Source organism: Hakea prostrata, chromosome 9 (assembly GCF_041222555.1).
Source record: "Hakea prostrata isolate BN-2017 chromosome 9, UWA_Hpros_2, whole genome shotgun sequence".
In the NCBI taxonomy this organism is placed as follows: domain Eukaryota; kingdom Viridiplantae; phylum Streptophyta; class Magnoliopsida; order Proteales; family Proteaceae; genus Hakea; species Hakea prostrata.
Genome location: NC_142608.1, coordinates 59,674,044 through 59,695,294, shown reverse-complemented (window position 1 = coordinate 59,695,294; position 21,251 = coordinate 59,674,044). Strand labels below are relative to the sequence as shown.

Here is a 21,251-nt window from a genome sequence, read left to right as displayed (position 1 = left end):
CCGAAAATCCTGTTTATATTATCTTTCAAGTCACACTCACAAACCCTCAAAAGATGTTTATATCAAATACAATTCCACAAGCTCACAGCTCACTACTAAATGCTTTCTTCAACTCTGTCGACCATTACCACTTTGTATAGGTGAAAAAAAATCCTCGTAAAAGATATAAAATTACTAATTTATCCTTGTTTGACTTAAATATCCTTATTACTCGTCCCATTCATTTTCACTACACATAAATTTATTAGAAGAATCGTTTTCTGGAAGTAAATGCTTGATAGAATAATAATTTTCATTAAATATTTCAATGAGAGCCACTCCATTTTCACAAAAGCAGTAAAAAGCCACTAATTATCTCCATGTGAATGATCCCACAATTCAGTATAAGGAATCGAATATCAAGATCAACTTGGCTATCGCATTATTAGAAGACTTTGGCTCATAATAATTAATTTCATAAATATATGATAATCATCATCGTGCCGTCCACTAAGCTTAATCTATTTGATTAATTAATACACAGCACTTGGAATATCTGGTGATCAAATCTTGTTTGTTTGCCACCTTTTTTTTTTTTCTTTTTTTTTTTATGATAGCAAATTTAGAATTTCCATGGAATCCGCTTGGACTCAGAGATGCTGCAACTCTTGAAGACTGAGTAATTTTCTAATGTGAATGATGTATTTAAAATAATTAATTTGAATAAGGTCGATTTAAGAGTTATTTTATTCGCATTTTCCATAACCCACTTGAAGTTAAAAAAATATTCATATATACATGGTTCTCACATGGACTCATTGAACTCCCATTTTTATATTTTTATACTTTGCATTGCAGTGTTTTCATTTGCAATTTAAATTAGGTGCGTTTGAGTCACGGCAGCACATTAACAATGCCAAATTGCCCGACAGCACTTGGGAAAACTAAACAGAAAAATTACAACGTTTTGGTTTCTTCTCCAAAGACTAAATTAACAAGCAGTGGGTGGTTTCACACAGCCGGTTTATACTTTATATCATCCTCTCATGCATTTTGAGAAAAATGTCATATACATTAATCCCATTTGCGAATGGGTTAATTATCAAATTACTAAATTCCTATTAACTTAAGATTCATCAGGTTGTCATACTTGATACCTAAAGTACCATTGATTAATGGTAAACTTGTCTTTTAAGTCTTTATGCAGAACTCTTAAAATCATGAAAAGAAAAAAGATAAAAACAACAATTACATAACACCGGCACAACTCACAAGTGACATATAACAATACAATCAAACTAAGAAGATACAACTTAATTAGACCAAAAGGTCAAAAGACTGGGTTCAACTTCAGTGCTGCAAATTTAATGCCCAACATTATGCTATCTACAGTCGAGATTTCTTCTGTTTCAATTTTCACCACCTGTGAAATAGACGGTCAAAATCAAAATCCCGGTCGACCGTCTGCAGCAGGTGTTGCGCATTCAAGTTCACTCCCAAAAGACTAAACCGATACAATTTCTCAATTGATGAATGACACGGAAAGCCTTCAATCAATCAGATGTGAAAACCGCATAATGATAGATTATTTTATATGAAAACCACGTAATCGGATAACGTTCTCGTTGAAAAAGATAAAGGAACCAAAAAAAATATGTGTGCTTGATTCATGGACAATATAGAGTAAAACCAAATTGCCTTTTGACTTTTTCCTTAAATACTAGACAGCTAAGAAGCCGTGGGTGGTCCCATATTGAAGGAGTGGAAAACCCTTCAATATATATATATATTGGGTAGAGGTGGAAAATAAAATTTTATGTGACAAACGCTTGGGATTTAATTAAATCCATACCCGTCCTGTATCCAAAACCGAAAACCTTGTTTATATCATCTTTCAAGTTACCTCATCGATCATATGCTGGTACCATTAATGTCTATCCCACCATCACATGCAGCGATTTTAATTCATGAAATTGAAATTGTAAGTGAGGAGGATAAAGATCCAAACTTGAATTCTCCACATAATTAAGAGAATGATTTTTTAAGCCGGTGAAAATAATTTATTGAAGTGTTGAATATAGAAAAGTTGTATAGTTTAATTTAAGATCCTTATAACACGGAGTTCTATCTGTTGAGCATGCATGATGATTTTAATCTTCACTATGCTATGATTTTTTATGAACGATTTTACAAATTCTTTTTCAATTTCAAACAAGATCGTAAAGGGGCCGGCCGGGGCACCTAGATATTCCACCCCACCTGTCAACTATCAATTATGAATACAAGGAGAAGAAAGCAAAATAAATGTAAATGTAAATCAGTAAATGGAAAACAAATTAATTGGAAGAAAAAAAATACTGGTTGAATTATGATGCTCTCTAGGTCCAAAGTCAACACCAGCAGCCTCCTCATCTGCTTCTGCTTCTGCTTCTTCCTGGTTGTCTGCCTCATACTCGATCCCTAGTTAATTAGTTATTTGTTGAAGAGAAGAAACTGATGGTTCATCATCATCATCATCGTAGTTATTTCTCCGCCTTGACATCGACTCTTCCTCTGGCCCCCACTCCCACAGCTTCAGAAACAGAGTTATCCTCGTCATTCCAAATGAAGAAATCTGCTACTGTTCGGGCTGGATCAATAGGCGGCTTTTGAAGGCCAGCTGCTGCTTCCCTGTCCTCCTCCTCCTCAACCAATAACTCCCAAAATATCACATCAACACACGGCCAAGGATGTCACATTCACGAATTGAATCACAATGGAATCTTTACCTTGCAAAGGAATCCCAAACCAGTCAAAGCTTTCGAAATGGTGAAGGCAGATCATATCTCTTCCTCTACTAGTACGCTCAATGCCCGTAAAATCCAGCATATTCCAACACCTGATTGCTTTATCATTCTGGTGGATTGTAGCTTCAATCCCCAAATTGAATTTTTTACGTAGTTGACTCCCGCTAAGCCACTTGTCATACCGACCTCTAACAACAAAGCACAAAATTATACCCTTACTACTACTACTACTACTACTAGTAGCACACAAGCGATAATGCTTTTTCTGCCGAAGACTCTCCTCTTCAAAACATAGCAACGTTCCCTACAAAACAAAACAAAATAGAGAGAGAGATAGAGAGATAATGGGAGTATCCCGCCACCAGTATCTATAATAGTCAATTTCCCCATTAATTAGAATAATTAATTAAAATTGATACCTATTAAAGAAAAGATGACGACACTTATATAATTACCTACCAGCTCATATACATTCCTCTTTCCATTTGTCATGTTAGGACATATACCGACCACGAAACCTTTCCAAGGATTCTGCACCCTCAAGGCCTTGAATCTCCTTCAACTTTTCACAAGACCAAAACTCTAACACCTTCAAATTTTTCAGCCTTGACATGTCGAATGTTCGTTCTAATGAATTGCAACTATTGCAACAAAGTTCAACTAAACTTGAAGCAACCTCTGGGAGCTCTTCCAATAGCTTGCAATCTACAAGCATTAATATCCTCAACTTCTTCAACTGGATCAGATCTCTCGGGAAAGATTTCAGATTATAAGATATTCTCCAACACCTCTAAATTTGAGAGCATTGAAAAATCATCAGGAAATCTGAAATATTGGTTCCAACCAAATCAAGGGTATGCAAACACTTCATTCTCCCCATTGATCTTGGTAGCTTCGCTAGTCTACCCCGATGTGAAGCATTTAATACCTCAAGATTCTCCAAAAATCCAACACCCTCAGGAAGTTCTTCAATTCCTACGGCGTGTTTCCAACTATCAAGACACAAATCGAGCTCAACCAAATTTTTTAGATCACCAATGAAATTAGGCAACTTCTTGAGTGCAAGACATCCAATGAGCTTGAGGTTCTTCAGAAAGCTCAGCTCACGCAAACTATCTGGAAGCTCTTTTATTCTTGTTCTTGACAAGTTAAGCTTGACTAGAGACTTCAAATTACCAATGGAATGTGGAAGCTCTTCTATTCTTGTTCTTGACAAGTTAAGCTTGACTAGAGACTTCAAATTACCAATGGAATTAGGCAACTCCATGATTGGTACACTCTTCAAGCCTAAGACTTTTGAGCCGACTCAATTGCCCAATGGATTCATCCAAAATTTTCAAATATTCACACTTTGAGAGATCCAATTGCTCCAAATGAGGAAACCATGAAAATTTTGGAGACTCAGATAGATTATCACAATAACTAAGATCGAGAACTTTCAACTTTTGGAACTGCTGTCATGCAAAAAGAAAACATATACCTTATCATTAATAAAATATAATAATCAATCAAAAAATAAAAGGAAAAAGTCCAATGTTTCACCTTATTTTCATCTTGAGGTTCGGTATTCCAGGCTTGTCTAATATTGCTTCCATATAGCTTGAGATGAACTAGACCCTTGTGATAAAAAGTGGTAGGTATAACTTGCCGGGGACAACCTCTCCAATGGAACCACCTTAATGTCCTAGGAAGGCTTAAAGAGTTTTCAATTGACACTTCCCGATTTAATGTCAAGAAATTTCAAATGTGGCATCATGTTGAAGTGATGTTGATGTAGAGAAACATCTGAGAAGCCAAATTAGAGAGGACCAATCCTCTTACCTTGGTAGTTCCCTACAATAGAAAAAATGTCAAAGTAAATAGAAGTTGGAGGAAACCAATGAATAAATAAATAATTGGCAATTAAAAAGATGCATGAGGAAGGATCATGCCTTTTAACATTTTTTTTTTTTTGATGAAAAAATAATCTAGATGTTAATTCCCTACAATAAATAAATAATCCAAGAAAATAGAAATTGGTGGATACTAGTGGAGTCGAATCAAAACAACGTCCAGATGTAGAATTTAAAATATAGTATTACTCATGGCATGAACAAAAACAAAAAGGCAAATGTTTTAGTATTACCTTGTTACTTTCTAATACTTGCAAGATATCATCACGAGACCACAACCTACTACGCTCACTTGGATCGGTGGAATTTTCTCCTAGGACAATTCCTCTTCCCATGTCTCGAACTTGATCATGCATCTTCAGCTGACATCTACCATGTGCATCATTTTCAAATTTAATGAGAGATCGTTTAGTTAATATGCGTATTGCAGACCTTGGATAATATCCACATGCTTCCCATATGGAAATTACTTCTTCTTTTTCCCATCCAATAAAAAAGCATGCAGCATCAAGAAAAATTTCTTTTTGATAACGCTCTTCTAGCTTATCATAGCTTATTCTCAACCTTTGTTGGACTTTCTCTGGAGGAATTTCTTTCAGACGTTGTAATGTACTTTCCCACTCTTCTATGTCTGCATTTGATAGAGAAGACCCAAGCACCTCTAGAGTTAGAGGTAATCCTCTTGAATAGCTTGCCATGTCATTTGAAAGTTGCATATAATTGTCCGGAGGTAGCTTTTCTCCAAAGGCATGCATACTAAAGAGCTCAAGAGATTGGTTATGATTTAAACCTTCATGCCTATATATTTTAGCGTTATTCAAAATATCCTCATTTCTGGTTGTTATTATAACCTTGCTTCCTTGACCAAACCAATTGGTTTGACCAACCAAATAATCCACCTGTTTCGCGCTATCTACATCATCAAGAACTATAAGAACTTTCTCTTCACAACATCTTTCTTCTATCAATGTTTTTCCTCTATGATAATCAGGTATCTCAATGTCATTTCTTTTGAGGATATCTTTAAGAAGTTGCCTCTGCAAAGACACCAGGCCTGTGCTTGATGTTGTATGTTCTCTGACATCTGAGATAAAGCTATGCTTTTTGAAGGTTGCTTTAATGCGATTGTACACATTCTTGGCAATAGTTGTCTTTCCAATACCACCAATACCCGAAATTCCCACAACTGTACATCGTTAGAATCAAGATTTAATAAAGATAGTAGTTCATTTACAGGAGAATCTATTCCTGTCAGGTACTTAGATTCAGCCAAGTGGGTTTTGCTGCTCAATTCAGCCATAACCCGTTCCACAACCGATTCAATTAGTTCCCCTTGATCCCTGCAAATTTTATATATAAAAAATAAAATACATCAACAAAAATTGACAACAATTAAATTTATAATTTTTTGGGAAAAATAAATTTAAAGTGATGCAATCATAGGAAGAAATTTGAAAACTCTACACTCAATCAACCAAATCTTGGGCTTGAAACAATATATAGACGATTTGAATGATAAGTTGAAGATGGGTTTAATTCTTGAAAAATCATGAATCACTTTACATCCCAAGGGAACTTCTAATATATTGTCAATAATAGATATCACACCAAAATTATTATAGACGGATGATCAAATAAACATGTAAACTATGAAGTTTAAGATGTAACAAAATTTAGAGGACTCACGTGGTATCATTGACAACTTTTCCTGTCAAACCTCCTATCTTTTTCAAAGCATCCCTCCAGCCTTTTACAGTATCGGGTGTGAAATTCTTCTCATGATCCTCAAATGCTTTTGCAAAACTTCCTTCCTTCTGATTCCGAACATTTGATGGATCAACGTTAAAGAAAATAGGCAAGACCAATTGACCAATGGATTTTTGGCATCTAACAATCTCAGCAAGCTCCATTAAACACCATTTGCTATCGGCATAACGTTCAGAAAAGACAGGGATCGAGATTTTAGACCCTTGGATCGCTGCAAGTAGTGTTTCGCCAATGGATTCTCCAGTCCATAAACTTTTACTATCGAGGAACACATTGACTCCGCTTTGTTTGAGAGTTCTGTAAAGATAACTAATGAATGAATTGCGTGTATCTTCTCCTCTAAAACTGAGGAACACTTCATAGGTTGAAAATCTAGTTGTGATGGAAGAAGAAGAAGTGGAAGCCATGAAGTATTTTGTTGGTTCAGAGACAAGGAATTAACACGAACAGAATTTTGTTGTTCAGAGACAATGAATTAACACGAACAGAGCTCTCCAAGGATGAGCTACTCTATTATATCAATTTACATACCAAGGGAGGTGACGTGCAAGTGCAACGACTGACTTTCGGATTAGAATATTCAATCAGGTGTGAAGAAAAAGAAAAAGAAAAAAGAAAAAGACATGGTCGTCAGTTCACACATGAGATGATGGGCTGGGGGCACTCATTAAAGTCCCAACAACAAAAAGTTTTCACATGGGTGATGCGACATTGGACTCATAACGAATGTCGCATTTTTATATCTTTATGCTTTAATTAATCATATATTATTTTATATAAAGACCGCGATGAGTCATCGGATATATATGGTTCTCACATGGATTCATGTATATATATTAATTCCATTTGCGGATGATGGGTTATTAATTAAATTACTGGACTCCTATTAACTTAACTGCTGGTTCATCAGGTGATCATGTCTGTCTTAATACCCAAAATACCATTAATTAATTATGAATAAATTTGTATAATTAATTATTAGATATCTCATCTTCTTAAGGAGAGAAATACTAGACTAGAGTGATTGCAAATGGTAATTTTACTTTTTTCAGGCATGACCTCTGATTTATGGGTATATCTATGGGTTGTAGGTATACCCTAGCCAAATTATTACCTTACTCTTATTTTATTTTTATTTTTTTTGGTAAGAGAAAATTTCTATTAAGTAAAGGGGCAAACTGTCACCTAGACACCCTGATTACAAAGACCAAGGATCCAGGGAGAGGAAAGAGGCCAAACAATCTTGTTTGCCAAAGACACGGCCATCCTTACTAGGGAATGAGCAACTGAATTAGCCTCCCTAGAAATAGACTTAACCACAAAATCCACACGAAAAGAACAAATATATTGAATGTCTTCAATAAGGGGCCACTTCAAGAAGCGGGAGGATCTCCTAATTAATCATGCGAGCAAGAGACATATTGTTTGTCTCAACAATCACCTCGCTAAATCCACCTTCCATCACAGCTAACAAACCTTCTAAGACACCAATAGGTTCACCCCACCAGGACTGATTGAGACTGACAAGGTACTGATAGAGCCAGAAGGAGGGCACCACTAGAATCGCAAACAATGCAACCACAGCCCCCTCGAGATTCGTTGGGAAGCCAAGAGAAATCACAGTTCAATTTCAGCTGACCAGCAGGAGGTGTTGGAAAGTTCAAAAGTGACATCTCAATCTAGTTGCAGGAGACGTTGGAAAGTTCTTGATTTGAGCAATAATAAACTCTGCGTGAGCCTTCATCTTTCTTTCTTTTTTTCTTTTTTTTTTTCTTCTTTCTTTTCTTTTTTTTTTTCTTTCTATTTTTTCCACTCATTTTGCCGATAAGAAACTCTGGTGTTTGAAAATCTGACAACTTAATTCTAGTTTTTTCCACTCATTTTGCCGATAAGAAACGAATAAAGTGTTGCAAAGCAAAAAGTAAACTGTACCACAAAAGAAAAGAAAGAAAAAGAAAAAAGAGATGAACAGCTGGGAGTCATGTTGCGTGCATAATTTCCTGGAAATTTCAAATTTCTTTTCTCCACTAGCATCTTTAGTTTTTATTTTATCAAAAAATCTTCAACAACTCAATCTGTACAATTCTGACCCAGGCAGCTGGCATGAACTAAAAGAATTGTACCTAACCCTTTAACTACTTTCAACTTTCGCAGTAGGATGCAAGAAAACTGAAATCAGAAGAGGGGGAAAAAGAAGAAGGAAAAAACACTCCATACCCTTACGAGGAATGTGCTTGACATATAAGTCAAGGGTTCAATTGCTGGATAATTTATCAAGAATTCAAGCAGAAATAGCCTATAAAAAAAACAGTTAAAACTTTGTACGTTTGACTACCCTCCTCACATCATAATTAAAATCAAGAGCTTTATTTATTCGGTATGTACTGCCTCAATACAAGATTTGTGATGAAGCTGTATACATTGATATCAATTTGCTTTACATCACCCCTGCATATGAAAGAAGATTTCGCCATAGAAAATACAGTCAATAGTACCTAGGAAAAATTAGTCATCTCTCTAAAAGGAAATTTGGATTCTAACACGACTTGAAAAAATGTCACGAGTTAAGTCATTACAAATAACACCTATGTACCTTAGTTCTTTCCTCAGATTGAAATTAGATATAAGTCCATGTGGCCTTTGCTTGACACCGAATATAAAAATAAATGTCAAAAAAAAAGTTTGAATTTTAGCTTATGTTTCATTAGGGTATTTGCCCTGAAATAGAATTGAAGAAAATTTTCAAGCTAAATCTGAATGTTAGGCAAGTTAATATGTTAAAATGGAAAAGGAAAAAGGAAAGGTAGAACAGATGATACATGATTTTTTTTTTTAATGAATAAATAAATTCATTAACAAAAGAGGAGAAAAGAGGAAGTGAAAAACACAAAGCCAAAGGGGTTTATATCCTCGGCGACACTCACTCAAGAAGCTGCTCTGAATAAGCACTGCATGGCACACGATAGCACCAAACCATTGATTATTTTAAAAGCAAATTACACTGATACCCCAAAATGGAGCCTTTAAAGCACAAACACCCTATTTTATGTTTTAAAAACACAAAGGCTCTAAAATTGAATTTTCATAGATACATTAGTTCAATTTACGACAAAAGACCATTAAGTCACTGTTCATTATAAGAATTTGAAAGCCATGAAGTATTTTGTTGGTTCAGAGACAAGGAGTTAACACGAAAAGAACTCTCCAAAGATGAACTCTACATATCAAGGGGTAACGACTGACTTTCAAATTTGAAATATTTAATCAGATTTGAAGATTCATTAAAGTCCTATTTTTGTAGCTTTATGCTTAGCATTGCATTTTATATTATTTTATATAAAAACCGCGTAATCGGATATGGTTATCGTTGAAAAAAAAAAAAGGGAAAAAAGATAAGGCTCACACATGTACTCATTAAAGTCCAGTCTTTATATTCTTATACTTTTCATTGCACTTTAATAGTGGAGGATCCATTTGCCATTCAAATTAGGCGTGCAATCACGTCAGAAGACGGCCTTTGCATTTTGGCTATTTCCTTAAAGACTAAACAGCTAACAGCCGTGGGTGGGGTCCCACATGGAACTATGGAAGGGGTCATGTCTATCTTAATACCCCAAGTACAAACTTGTCTTTTTAAGTCTTTACGCAAAAACTCCTTTGGTTTCTTAATTCAGGAGATTTTAAAAATCTAACGATGTCAAATTTTTGGAGTCATGGTTCATAAATTAGATGTTTAGTTAGTCTGAATTTTTTGAATAAAATCTATAAATTCATCCGGAAAAAAATCTACGGAGTCATGGTTCAAATGTTTAGCGCTTTTATAGTAGCAATGAAATCTCCCATTTGTGAATCCAGAGATTTGAAATCTTTGGATTCATGTAACCAAACATGCCCTAAAATCATGAGGGAAAAGAAAGATAACAAACTCGTTCAAGGCTTAAGTTTAAATTTTCTTTCTTGAGATTCTTTGTTCACCAAACAAAGGTTTGATCAAACACTGGATATTAGTTAACAAACAAAGTTTTCGATAACAAACCATTGCTAAGCAAAAGAATATGGGATTAGAGCAGTTGGAAATATACATCTTAATTTCCTGTCCCCGAAAGTGATTTGTTTTCTTTTTGACAAAAAAAAAGTACATTGAGCAAATTAAAAGTTCAAAAGTGTATTGGACGAGAAAAAAAAAAAAATTCAAAAGTGTTGAAGGAGAAGGGCTGGCCCTCCTGGCTAGCAAGTCGAATAACATTTTGTTTGATAAGTTTTCTTTTCAGCTAACATACATTTTGTGACAACTTTAGTTTAAAGATAACTAAACTTAAGGACCACTAACATGGTGTATGAATTAATCAAAAGTATCTCATCTTTTCAAGGAGAGAAATACTAGAATCATTGCAAATGGTAATTTTACTTTTTTCAGCCAAATTATTTCCTTAATTTCGTTTTTTGGCTTTATTGATAATGGTGTTTGAAAATCTGACATGTTTATTCAAGTTTTTTCCACTCATTTTCCTGGTAAGGAACGAATAAAGTTGATAAGAATAAAGTATTGCAAAGCAAAAAGTAGATTGTACCATAAAAGAAAAAGCAAAGAAAAAAAGGAGATGAACAGCTGGGAATCATGTTGCATGCTTAATTTCCTGGAAATTTCCATCATTCAAATTATTTTTCCCACTTACATCTTTAGCTTTTATTTTATATATATTTATTAATATCTGGGCATAACCCTAGGATTCAGAGTTGTTTTGTATACCTGGGCAAGTCATTCCCAATGGAATTATCTTATATACTCGTGTTTGTGACTCCATTGATAATGGTGTTTGGAACTCTACAAGTTGATTTCAATTTTTAATTTTTAGATAGAAAGTGATTCTTTGAGCTACCACAAGAGATAGAAAGGGTTTGTAGGGAAGGGAAAGATCTTAACTTAGGCTATCAAGCTTCATCTCTGCCCATTTCAACAATAATCATCTCAAAAGCAGTCCAACCCAGGAGAAGACACTAGTCTTTTGGCCACCAAATTTGCCAAGAAATCTGCTCATTTTATATCCACTATCAATTCACACTCACAAACTCCCTAAAGATGTTCAAAATCAAATATTATTCCACAAACTCATAGCTCACTTTGTACTTTCTCCAGCCGTATTGACCTTTCACCCTCACCACTTTATATAAGTGAAAGAGCATAGAAGGCAAACAAGAGGCTTTTGCTTACTTCCCAAAAAAAAAACACTCCTTGTAGAAGATCAGCTCAAAGTCTTGATGAAAATCTTCAACAACCCAACATGTACAATTCTAAGCCAGGCAGATGGGATGAACTAAAAGAATTGTACCTACTTTGGGTTGATCCACCCCTTCAACGGCCTCTTTGAACTTCTGCACTAAAATGCAAGAAAACTGAAATTAGAAAAGAAAGAGAGAGAGAGAGAGAGAGAGTCCTACTCCATACCCTACGGGGAATGTGCTTGACATAAGTTAAGGGTTCAACTGCTAGATACCTTATCAATAATTAAAGTAGAAATAGCCTCTGAAAAAAGTTAACACTTCATACATTTGACCCTCTTCAGACCATAATTAAAATCAGGAGCTTTCTTTAGTGGGTATGTACCGCCTCAACACAAGATTTGTGACGAAGCTGTATATGTTGATATCAATTTGCCTTTCATTTCCCAGAACATGAAAGGAGATTTGAACTCCACCACAACTTGAAATCAATTCATAAATGAGGTCATTACATATCACACTTGTGTACCTGAGTTCTTTGCTCATCTGGACAGAAATTAGGCAGTCCATGTGGCCCTTGCTTGTCACCTGACATATAAAAATAAATATCCAAACAACAATTGAATTTTAGCTTCTTTTTCAGGTTATCTACCTTGAAACATAATAGAAGAAAATCTTCAAGCTAAATCTAAATGTTAAGCAAGTCAATATGTTAATAATGGGAAAAGAAAAAAGAAGAGGTAGAAACAGATGATGCATGATTTTTTTTTAATGAATAAATAAATTCATTAACCAAAGAAGAAAAAAGGGGAATGGAAAAACACAAAGCCAAAGATAGGCTCAATACAACAAGTGCATAACACCGGCACAAGTGGCACACCACGATACAATCAAACCAGAAGATACAATATTAGCACAACCCAAATGAACCAAAAGGCAAAAGACCCTACTAGACCAACGCAGTTTCCTTATTGGTCAATGACACAGAGAGCCTTCATTGCACCAATGCGAAAGAAATGCAGAGCTAAGCATGTGGCCTTTGATGATGCATGATTTGTTAAAGATAATACCACAATGGAAATGGAGGGGCCTCAGGTTGAAATTTCTATTAAAAAAAAATTATCCTCTTCTCTTACCCGTCAAAAGAAAAAAACACATCTTTCTTTAAATTTTTGTTTTACAAACTTGTAGGGGAATAAAAATCAATAGTTATAATCAAAATTCCCTGTAATAGTAAAATAAGAGGCTAGGGGCTTCAGTATACAAATTGTTAAAAAAAAATAGAAGATTAACAAAGCACAAACACAATTTGTTATTGAACAATGCACCAGAATTAAGATGGTAACCTGTTCTAATGATTCCCCTGATATAAATAAATATCAGAAAATTTTGGATTTTAGTTTCTGTTTCATTAGAGTACCTATCTTGAAACAGAACAGAAAATCTTCAAGGTAAATCTGGAATGTTATGCACATTTTTTTAGAGGCTAGAATGTGTTAAAATGGTTAAGGAAAAAGGAAGAGGTAGAAACAGATGATGGATTATTTGTTTTAAAGATAATACCACAATTTCACTTCAAGAGAATAAAACCAAGCATGGCAGTACAAATTTTGTTCCATGGACATGGGCTATTTTGTTTCTACCTTTTCTTTCTGAGTAAAACCTTGTCTTGTACATGAATTTGCAGACATTGGCCAAAACTTTGATTCTAAGAAAGAAAGGAAAAATGAGAACGGGGTTGCCCTAATGATTTATCTTTTGTTTCTGCTTGAGTCTTTTACATGAGCCCCCATTGTTTCCATTGGAAACACGGGTCATCTCCTCCAAAACCAAAACCTTAAAAAGTTCCCTCCAAGCTTAATTAAAGGAGTCCTGAACAAGTTAGAAGAGCTCCTCCATAATTTCAAAACACATCTGGGATCTATAGAAGCTCTCAGTTTTTAGCACAGGGCAGTTGGAAAAAGTTGTGAGCAGAAAAAGAGAAGGGGGAAAGAAAAAAAAAACCACCCCGTCCCTCTGCTTTCCGTTTCCAGTTTTCTTCTTCCTCAGATGGGGCAAGAGTTGAGTTTCTACTGCAGTTCCATGGGACTCCTTGACAATGCCGGTAGAGATGAAAGGATTGTCAGAATGGAACGGATTTGGGATTTGGTTTAGCAGATGAAGAAAGGGTAGTAGGATAAATTGGTCATATTATCCCTGTAAGGGTAATATGGCCATTTTAATAAATTCTAACTGTTTGCTGCAAACGGCCATTAACTGTGTGAGAATTGGAGGGGGTATTCATACGGTTTTGATTTTGGAGCGGGTGCACAGAGTTTGGTTTCAATTCAGAGGGGTTGCATGTAAAGAATTCTTTTCCCTTTGTTGGTTATCCGTATTCAGATATTGTTAGCAGGAAAAAGGGTTCAGCAGACTCAAGCATGCAAAGAATTCTTTTCCATTTGTTGGCACAAACGGAAAAGGGCCGACCAACGAGAGCCAAAAAAATTCCGAAGGTGTCTACCTCTTCTCATTGTGATCAAGTGTTCCTAGGTTAAGTTTAGAAATGACCTCTTCAACAAAGCAAAGTAAAGCTACATATATTACATATATTATGAGTGGCGCAAATCATGCAGTGGTCAGAACCTGGTGCACTAGGTACACCCTTAAAGTTGGATAAACTTCAAATCCAACAACAGAGCTTTAAGGTTACTACACCAACAAGAAAGTCCCCCCCCCCCCCAAGTAAGGAAATGGAAGAATGCTAGCAAATCTAAGAAGTTATAAGCCAAACCAATGGCTCACCTGGATCAGTGAGCTAGCCAGAGGTAGTATATCAGAATCAAGTCATAACTTCCCTTGCAGGCCAGTGGCTCCAAACTATGCAAGCATTAGCAAAGTCCTCGTAACCAAAGGGTATAGTAGAATTTATTTTTTTTACTTACTTATTTTTTTAATGAGAAGGTTATAGTTGAATTGCCGCCTTACCACTACTTTTGGGAGAGTCTGATTCCTCACCAACAAGAATTATAGCATATAGGTTAATATTACCACAACTTCCATATTAGTGGTGCTTGATGTGCTTCATGTTAAAGCGGTCCTGATGCCCAGATTTTCAAAAATGCATCTAGTGTAATGCTACATTTGGGTATTAATGCTATAGATAGTTGTTGCACTAGAAGTGAAAAGTATAAGCCTGTTGTTCAAAAACTTTTAACAGTAAGATAACAACACGATTGATTGAAATAGTGATGCAGTGCAGTTTTTAAGATATCAAGTGCAAGGGACACCAATGCTGCCTGGCAGCATAGCATATGCTAGCACCTCGATTTTAGCAGTACCAACAATTGACAAAGCAATCTCATTGTAGTAAGAGACTTCATGGATCAAGACAACACACTCAGAACCAAAATAAATTAAGACACAGTATGGGTACCTGATGAAAATAGCTAAACAAAGCAAACCTTAAGCCTAACTTGGATAACAAACTTCCATACCTCGTCAAATCTTATAAAGTACAAACAATCGAATGCCAGCTTGGTATGCATATTCCAAGATAAGTAATGGTGCTTACTGAGTTTGACCTCACATTTATCCAAAACTTCCTACGATTTGGCACAGCATTCCTAATTAGAATATTAGGATATACAAAATGTTAGTAATATACCATATACTAAAGACTGTAAATAAATAAATATACAAATACTCACCATAGCAAGAGTTACCTCATCATATGGATGCACCATTGTTTATCCCATCACATACAGCAACTTTAATTCATCAAATTGAAATTGTAAGTGAGGAGGATAAAGATCCAAACTGGAATTCTCTACTATGCGATTGAATTCAATATTCTGCATACAGAAAATCTCATAACTCTATCAGCTTACAAGTCTCTTCTCCTTCCCTTAATTCTGTTAGAACTACATTAGAAAGCTCATAGAGTTCTCTTATATACTTCTGGCATTCAATAGGTCAGGTTCAGCACCTTGTTCTCCTGAGCTTGAAGCAGGAAAGACCCACACCAGTTCATCAATATCCTGTCTTTTCCCATTCGGATTTTGACTATAAAAACCAGGACGCATATCACCGTCAAATAATATTTTGACATCAGCTGTAATATTCCTAGCAGGTTATTCAACCTTGCACAGAGATTGAAATACCTAGTCAGTAAGGATAGCGCCATTGAAGAACATTTTCATGTTAAAAATAGGGAGAGGGGTTTCTGAGCAAGCAATGCAAGGGAAATGAACCCATAAGGCAGAACGATTCATAAATAGAGGGAAAATAGGTCATTTCATGTGAGTACAGAGAAAGAGAGAACCCTTTTCCCAATACAAATATTATGATAGACCATCTCTTATTATTTCTTTCTCTTTGGACGAATACAATCTCATTATTGTCATTCTGGGAAAAAGTTGTCTAAGCCGACTGCAAGGATACACCCGCAACATCTCCCATTGTCTCCCCTCACACGAAATGACCTATATGCCCTCTATTTATGAAACCGTTTCCTCGTTCCTCATTGGTGTGTTCCCCTATGTCACCACTCACTTGAGAACCATTATTATTCATCCATCAGGTTTTGAATTAGGTAAGACATACACAAGCTGATCACAAATGTCAAATATCAAAACAAGACATTACATTTATAATGTTGCATCTTTGCCAGAAGAAGAAATGAGCAAATCCAGTGTTACAAAAAGAAGGCAATGAAAAAGAAAAAAAATGTTATTTATTTAACTTTTAATTGAACTATGACATTAAAGTAACTGGGGAATTAACATAGGCAAAAAATTGAGTTGTTGAACTTAACCGAGCTTAGACTTCACTATTTGGATTGAGAATTGGGTATGATCTTAACAGAAGACAATCCAACGATCGCAGGGCTCTTAAGCTGATCGAGCTGCTTCTTTCCACGGCGAAGCAGATATTCGATGTACACAAAGTTCTTACGATCCACGGATTTCGCATTCTGGCCGGAACTCACTAGAGACAGTCAATTCGATGTGATGGCGCTCTTCGGGGGATTTAGTACGAGCTGCTCTTAGAAACCCTCTGTACAACGACAGCACCTGCTTCTGCATACCTGATAGTTTTACTCCTCCCTTTGATCCCATCGTCAAATAACCCCCCTCTCTCTATCTTGTTCTTGATCTTGATTCACTGTTGATCTCAGACAAAAGTTCTTTATGTCTCCAAGTTTTTGAGGATTCAGTGTGAATGGTACACAATATGTGATAGAAGAATAAAGAATCCTAGATGCAAATTTTGTTTTTCTGTCACAGATAGAAATTCAAAGAGATATCAGAAGCATAGAACACCCAATTTGAATTTCAAAGCTTTACTTGTAAGAGGAAAAAAATTCTATGGAGTTGAGGTAGAGTAGAATCTTTATCTTTAAATATGATAATACTGAATATAGGAACAATCAAGATCTTGAACAATGTCTTTTGAACTACTGAAATGAACTAAAGAGTTCAACTTTGAACTCGACACATGCAGTTTTAGGTGTTGGGACTGGGGAACAGATTGACAGAATTGGAGAGATTTCCCCAAAACCAACCCCTCCTGCCCTCCCACAAACAAACTCTTTTGAATCCCCTTATCTGGATTGGCTGATCTAATGTTGCATAATGAACACATGTTAAGGGGAAAGCAGAATCCTCCAAAAGAACCAAGACAGAAATTGCAGAAGAGTTGCAGGGGCAGAAAAGGAGAGAAACAGTGATGAGCTAGCACTCGATTGGGTTTGGAAATGCAAACCCAATTGGCCAAACACAGGCATAACAGACCCAGAGCCCAACATAGGTTCTGTCCTTTTGAGTTATTTCCTTTTATATTCTTATTCATGTTGACACTCATAAGAGATTGGATAGTTAGGTTTAAATTCTATTATAGTTCTAGAGTTGATAGATAAAAGAGTTTTTGAGTCTGCTGAGTCTTACACTCTAGTTTGGAGTTCTACAATTTTAATATAGAAATTTGCCTGTGCCAGATGAACAGATTTTGAAAATGGAAAGTTGATTTTGAGTTAATGCTCAAGGTGAGGCTCTGCGACTCTCTTTCACCGTAGAACTCTTAAGTTCCATCTTAATTATTTCCCTTCTCTCATTGGACCTCCACAAATCTGGTATCAAACCAAGGTTCTACCATCTTCCTCCCCATCAATCTCTGCTTTTATCTTCTTCCCTGATGTTTGTTACTTTCTTCCCCTTATCTTTCTTTCTTCCATTATTTTTTGCTGTTTTTCTTTTACTATGAACCTTTTTTTTTGGCAACGCTTGTAGTCTGCATAACTGAATCCACCTTCTTCAATCCTTCTTCACTCTCTTCAAGTCAGGGAATAAGCTTCCTCCCCCAGTGCAATTCAAGTACATCCCCAAAACCTCCCTTTTTGTGACATAAACTGAAACCTTTTCAAGAGTCGCCTCTGGTGGTAAAAGGAGACTTATTGTTAAGCCTCATGTCTGTAGAGCCATCAGACATTCTTGCCTCCTTTTGAAGAAACATAGGTTTGAACCTCCACCCCATGGTGAACTTGACTGCAATCCTTCCATCAACCTTGATGTTGATCTTGTTGGTCCGTTGGACTGAGGTTGAAGACAACCTCATTTTTCTCCCCTCCCCAAGCACTGATAGTTCATAGTGGGATTTGGGAACAATGAGATCGGGGCCAATACTTACACGCCAACAAAGTAGTTGCTTTGAGTATAGCGTCGAGAATGATCCTTGGATCCTGTCAACCACCACCCTAGATTTTATACAGATAAAAGGGGCATACCCGGTGCCGAAGGCTTCCAACAAGCAGAGTCTGGAGGGGCATTCCTTACACAGAAAAGGCTGTTTCGATACCCAGATCCACTACTAAATTGGCCATCTCTGACTACGAATAAGCCTAGGCTGGGGACACGTATGTTTTGGGTGCTTGATACCATGGGTTTCTAGTTTCCTACACAGTGGGCAACTTTTAAGGGCCTAAAGTAGGGGCACGAAGGGTGAGTATGAAATTTTCCACATCTTTTTAGAAATTTTTAGTTAATTCGATCAAACCACAGTTCAAGTGGGTCAATTAGGTTTTGTGGCTGGTTCAATCTAAGCTGTCATCAGATAGCAGTATAATAAAGTAGAATGTAATTATGACTTGTTCACACCACCCACGATTTCAAGGAAGGCAGTTTATTGTATTTGTTACAAGTTGCTTTCCTTGTTAGAATTATGCTTTAAGCCCCACTGTTTATAGCTTGAGCAGAGGAGGAAAACAGACTTTTAATTAAATTTTTGCTCAAGCAGACTTCTACCAGTTGCTGCCTTCTCAACTTCAAAAGAGTTTTCAGCTTAGTGTTTCAAGTCTAAGCTTATGTGATTGGTTAGACCAATCTACTCCTTGACAGTGAGAAGCCCATGAAGTTCGACAAAGCTCCCCCTCAGCTGGGTTGGGTAAATTACTATTCATAAAAACTAAAAATAATTTTGACTGGGCTTCCCAATTATGGTGTTAATGATATAATCATTTGTAATCAAAAACCAAAAAACTTCTGGCTGGGCTGGGATTTCCTTTATATACTGGCCCTTCATATCCAAATCATAAAAAAATGTTAGGAATGAAGATCTCCTTAACATGGTGATCCTATTGGAGGCCATAAAGCCATCAAGTCTATGAAGTTGGGGTTGAACTCCTCCCTAAAACGGCTATTGTGGGGGATGGCAAGAAATTGTGCATTCCCAGTCAAGTCTACGTGTCACTTATTGAATAACCTATAAACTTCATGCCAATCACTAGTTCATCCTATCTGAGGCCATAAAGCCATTAAGTCAATGAAGTTGGGGTTGAACCCTCCCCAAACTGGCTATTGTGGGGGATGGCAAGAAATTGTGCATTCCCAGTCAAGTCTACCTATTACTTGTTGAATAACCTATAAACCTCATGCCAACACAGTTAAAGATTTCTTCTAGAAGAAGGGATTGGGTAAGACTCTCCCCCAAAGTTCATCCATTAGTACAAAGAACATGTGATCAAGGACTACCAACTAGTATATCTCTTGCTGGCCACCACATTCCTGTTGATCATTTAGTCCTAGGTGCAGTATGATGGCTAACAGTAGCAGCCACATTTTCTTAGGCTGTTCTTTTGCAATGAGATGTGGTCCTCTGTCCATATTTTTCTCCTGTAAATGGATCTCAAATGGAATTTTATAAGGGCTAGCACATGATAATATTGAACTATATGATTTTTAGAACTTTGGAAAAGCTACTTCGACGATGGTGTCCAATTGAATGAAACATTTCCATCTTAAATAACCATTTATTTTTTGTTAATTCACCTTACCACTTTTACTAATCAACCATTAATTTTAGTTTGGATTTAGGCCCTCTTTGGTATGTTTGGTATGTTTGGTATTTGTAATTACTGATTATTTTTAAATCGTTTGTTACAACAAATTATGGCCTACAAATTATCCCCGTATGTTTACAATTTGTACAATTTATTGTATAACTAAAACAGGTTTATGATTTTTATTAGAAGAATACATTCTTTAAACTCAAAGCTTTTATTCTACATCCGTAAACAACAAAATCCCCAAAATTTCATTCCGACATTTATTCAAACCACTGCCTATGCGCTCTGGATATTCATCTCAAGTTAAGAGATTATGCCAGTCTTTATATGATTAATCCAAAGTAAGATCCATTGGGTCACACAACCTTACCTTTTGCGTTTTGAGATGATGACATACAATTAAGAAAGCTGAAATGAACATGTCTAATCCAACGATTCTGGTTTCTAAACAGATTTGAGTTGAATAAGGTAAGTGAGAAATTGATTTACCAGAACGAAATTGTTGCAGAGAGCGTGATTTGAATGGTTGAAACTGAGAGATCTGGATTTCGAGATGTCCTTGGAGGATTGACGCCACTCCTTGTGCGAAGTTCGTCTTCTTTCTGAAACTTGTTCCAACTGAATCCACGTATGCACTTAGATTCGTAGAGAGGCCTTAACAAGAGCACTGGGTTCCTTAACCCAAAGGCAACAACAATCAAGAATCCGGATCATCACCCCGTCCGTCGGGAGCACTCTCGATGGGTTTTGGAATACATCATTCAAAATCGGTGGACGCACAGACGAAAAAACAGCATTAATTCGCTCTTTCACGAACAATCTGATTGGGTTGCGAAGATTAAATGTTGGGTGTCCCATTAATGGACCATATAAGTCATTTATTACTCCACGGCCGTGATTAAGTGCCGAAACTAACGGGCAGTTAGTTGCGCTTACAGCATAAGCGTGGGCACCAACATGGCCCCATATCCCGATTGTGTTATTACATCATTTAGGGTTCTTTTGATTGGATCCATATCATTTTTGAAGTATATGATTCCCACTGTTTAATGATCAAGTATAGGTATGAACCCATATTTGTAAGTCGGTATTAAATAACAATTCAAATTTAGTGGCGACTTTTGAAATGTAGGGATATCCGGTAAATGCGGTACTCACTGCTTACTTTGCGGTAGCTGTGCTAAATCAAGTTGGCATCTTCTTTTCACGTGCGAATAGACGCGGAGGATTTGGACGGTGGGAAAAATTCAAGGAAAAAACTAAACAAAGTAATTTTCAAATATCTTT

General features: G+C 36.3%; 2 protein-coding genes across 3 annotated transcripts; both read right to left on the bottom strand.

The window, feature by feature from the left end:
- Positions 1–4,569: 4,569 nt before the first annotated feature.
- On the bottom strand, positions 4,570–6,960 carry LOC149005863 (toll/interleukin-1 receptor-like protein). 2 transcript variants are annotated; one of them, XR_016175604.1, is made up of 3 exons: positions 6,344–6,960; positions 4,891–5,997; positions 4,570–4,598 (listed from the first exon to the last, which is right to left on the bottom strand). XR_016175604.1 is itself a non-coding variant. In XM_089168887.1 (2 exons), the coding sequence occupies exons 1-2, from the start codon at positions 6,829–6,831 to the stop codon at positions 5,622–5,624; spliced, it is 864 nt and encodes a 287-aa protein (XP_089025013.1). In that variant the 5' UTR covers positions 6,832–6,960; the 3' UTR covers positions 4,605–5,621. The 2 variants fall into 2 exon arrangements, 1 of the variants encoding a protein (XP_089025013.1); XM_089168887.1 differs by lacking the exon at positions 4,570–4,598 and having other exon boundaries at positions 4,605–5,997.
- Positions 6,961–11,183: 4,223 nt separating this feature from the next.
- LOC149005862 (LYR family of Fe/S cluster biogenesis protein) lies at positions 11,184–20,706 on the bottom strand. Its single transcript, XM_089168735.1, is given in 4 exon segments — positions 11,184–12,232; positions 15,121–16,601; positions 16,603–16,902; positions 20,454–20,706. Coding segments are annotated over 2 exon segments (288 nt in total). The 5' UTR covers positions 16,744–16,902; positions 20,454–20,706; the 3' UTR covers positions 11,184–12,232; positions 15,121–16,454.
- Between the last annotated feature and the right edge of the window lie 545 nt (positions 20,707–21,251).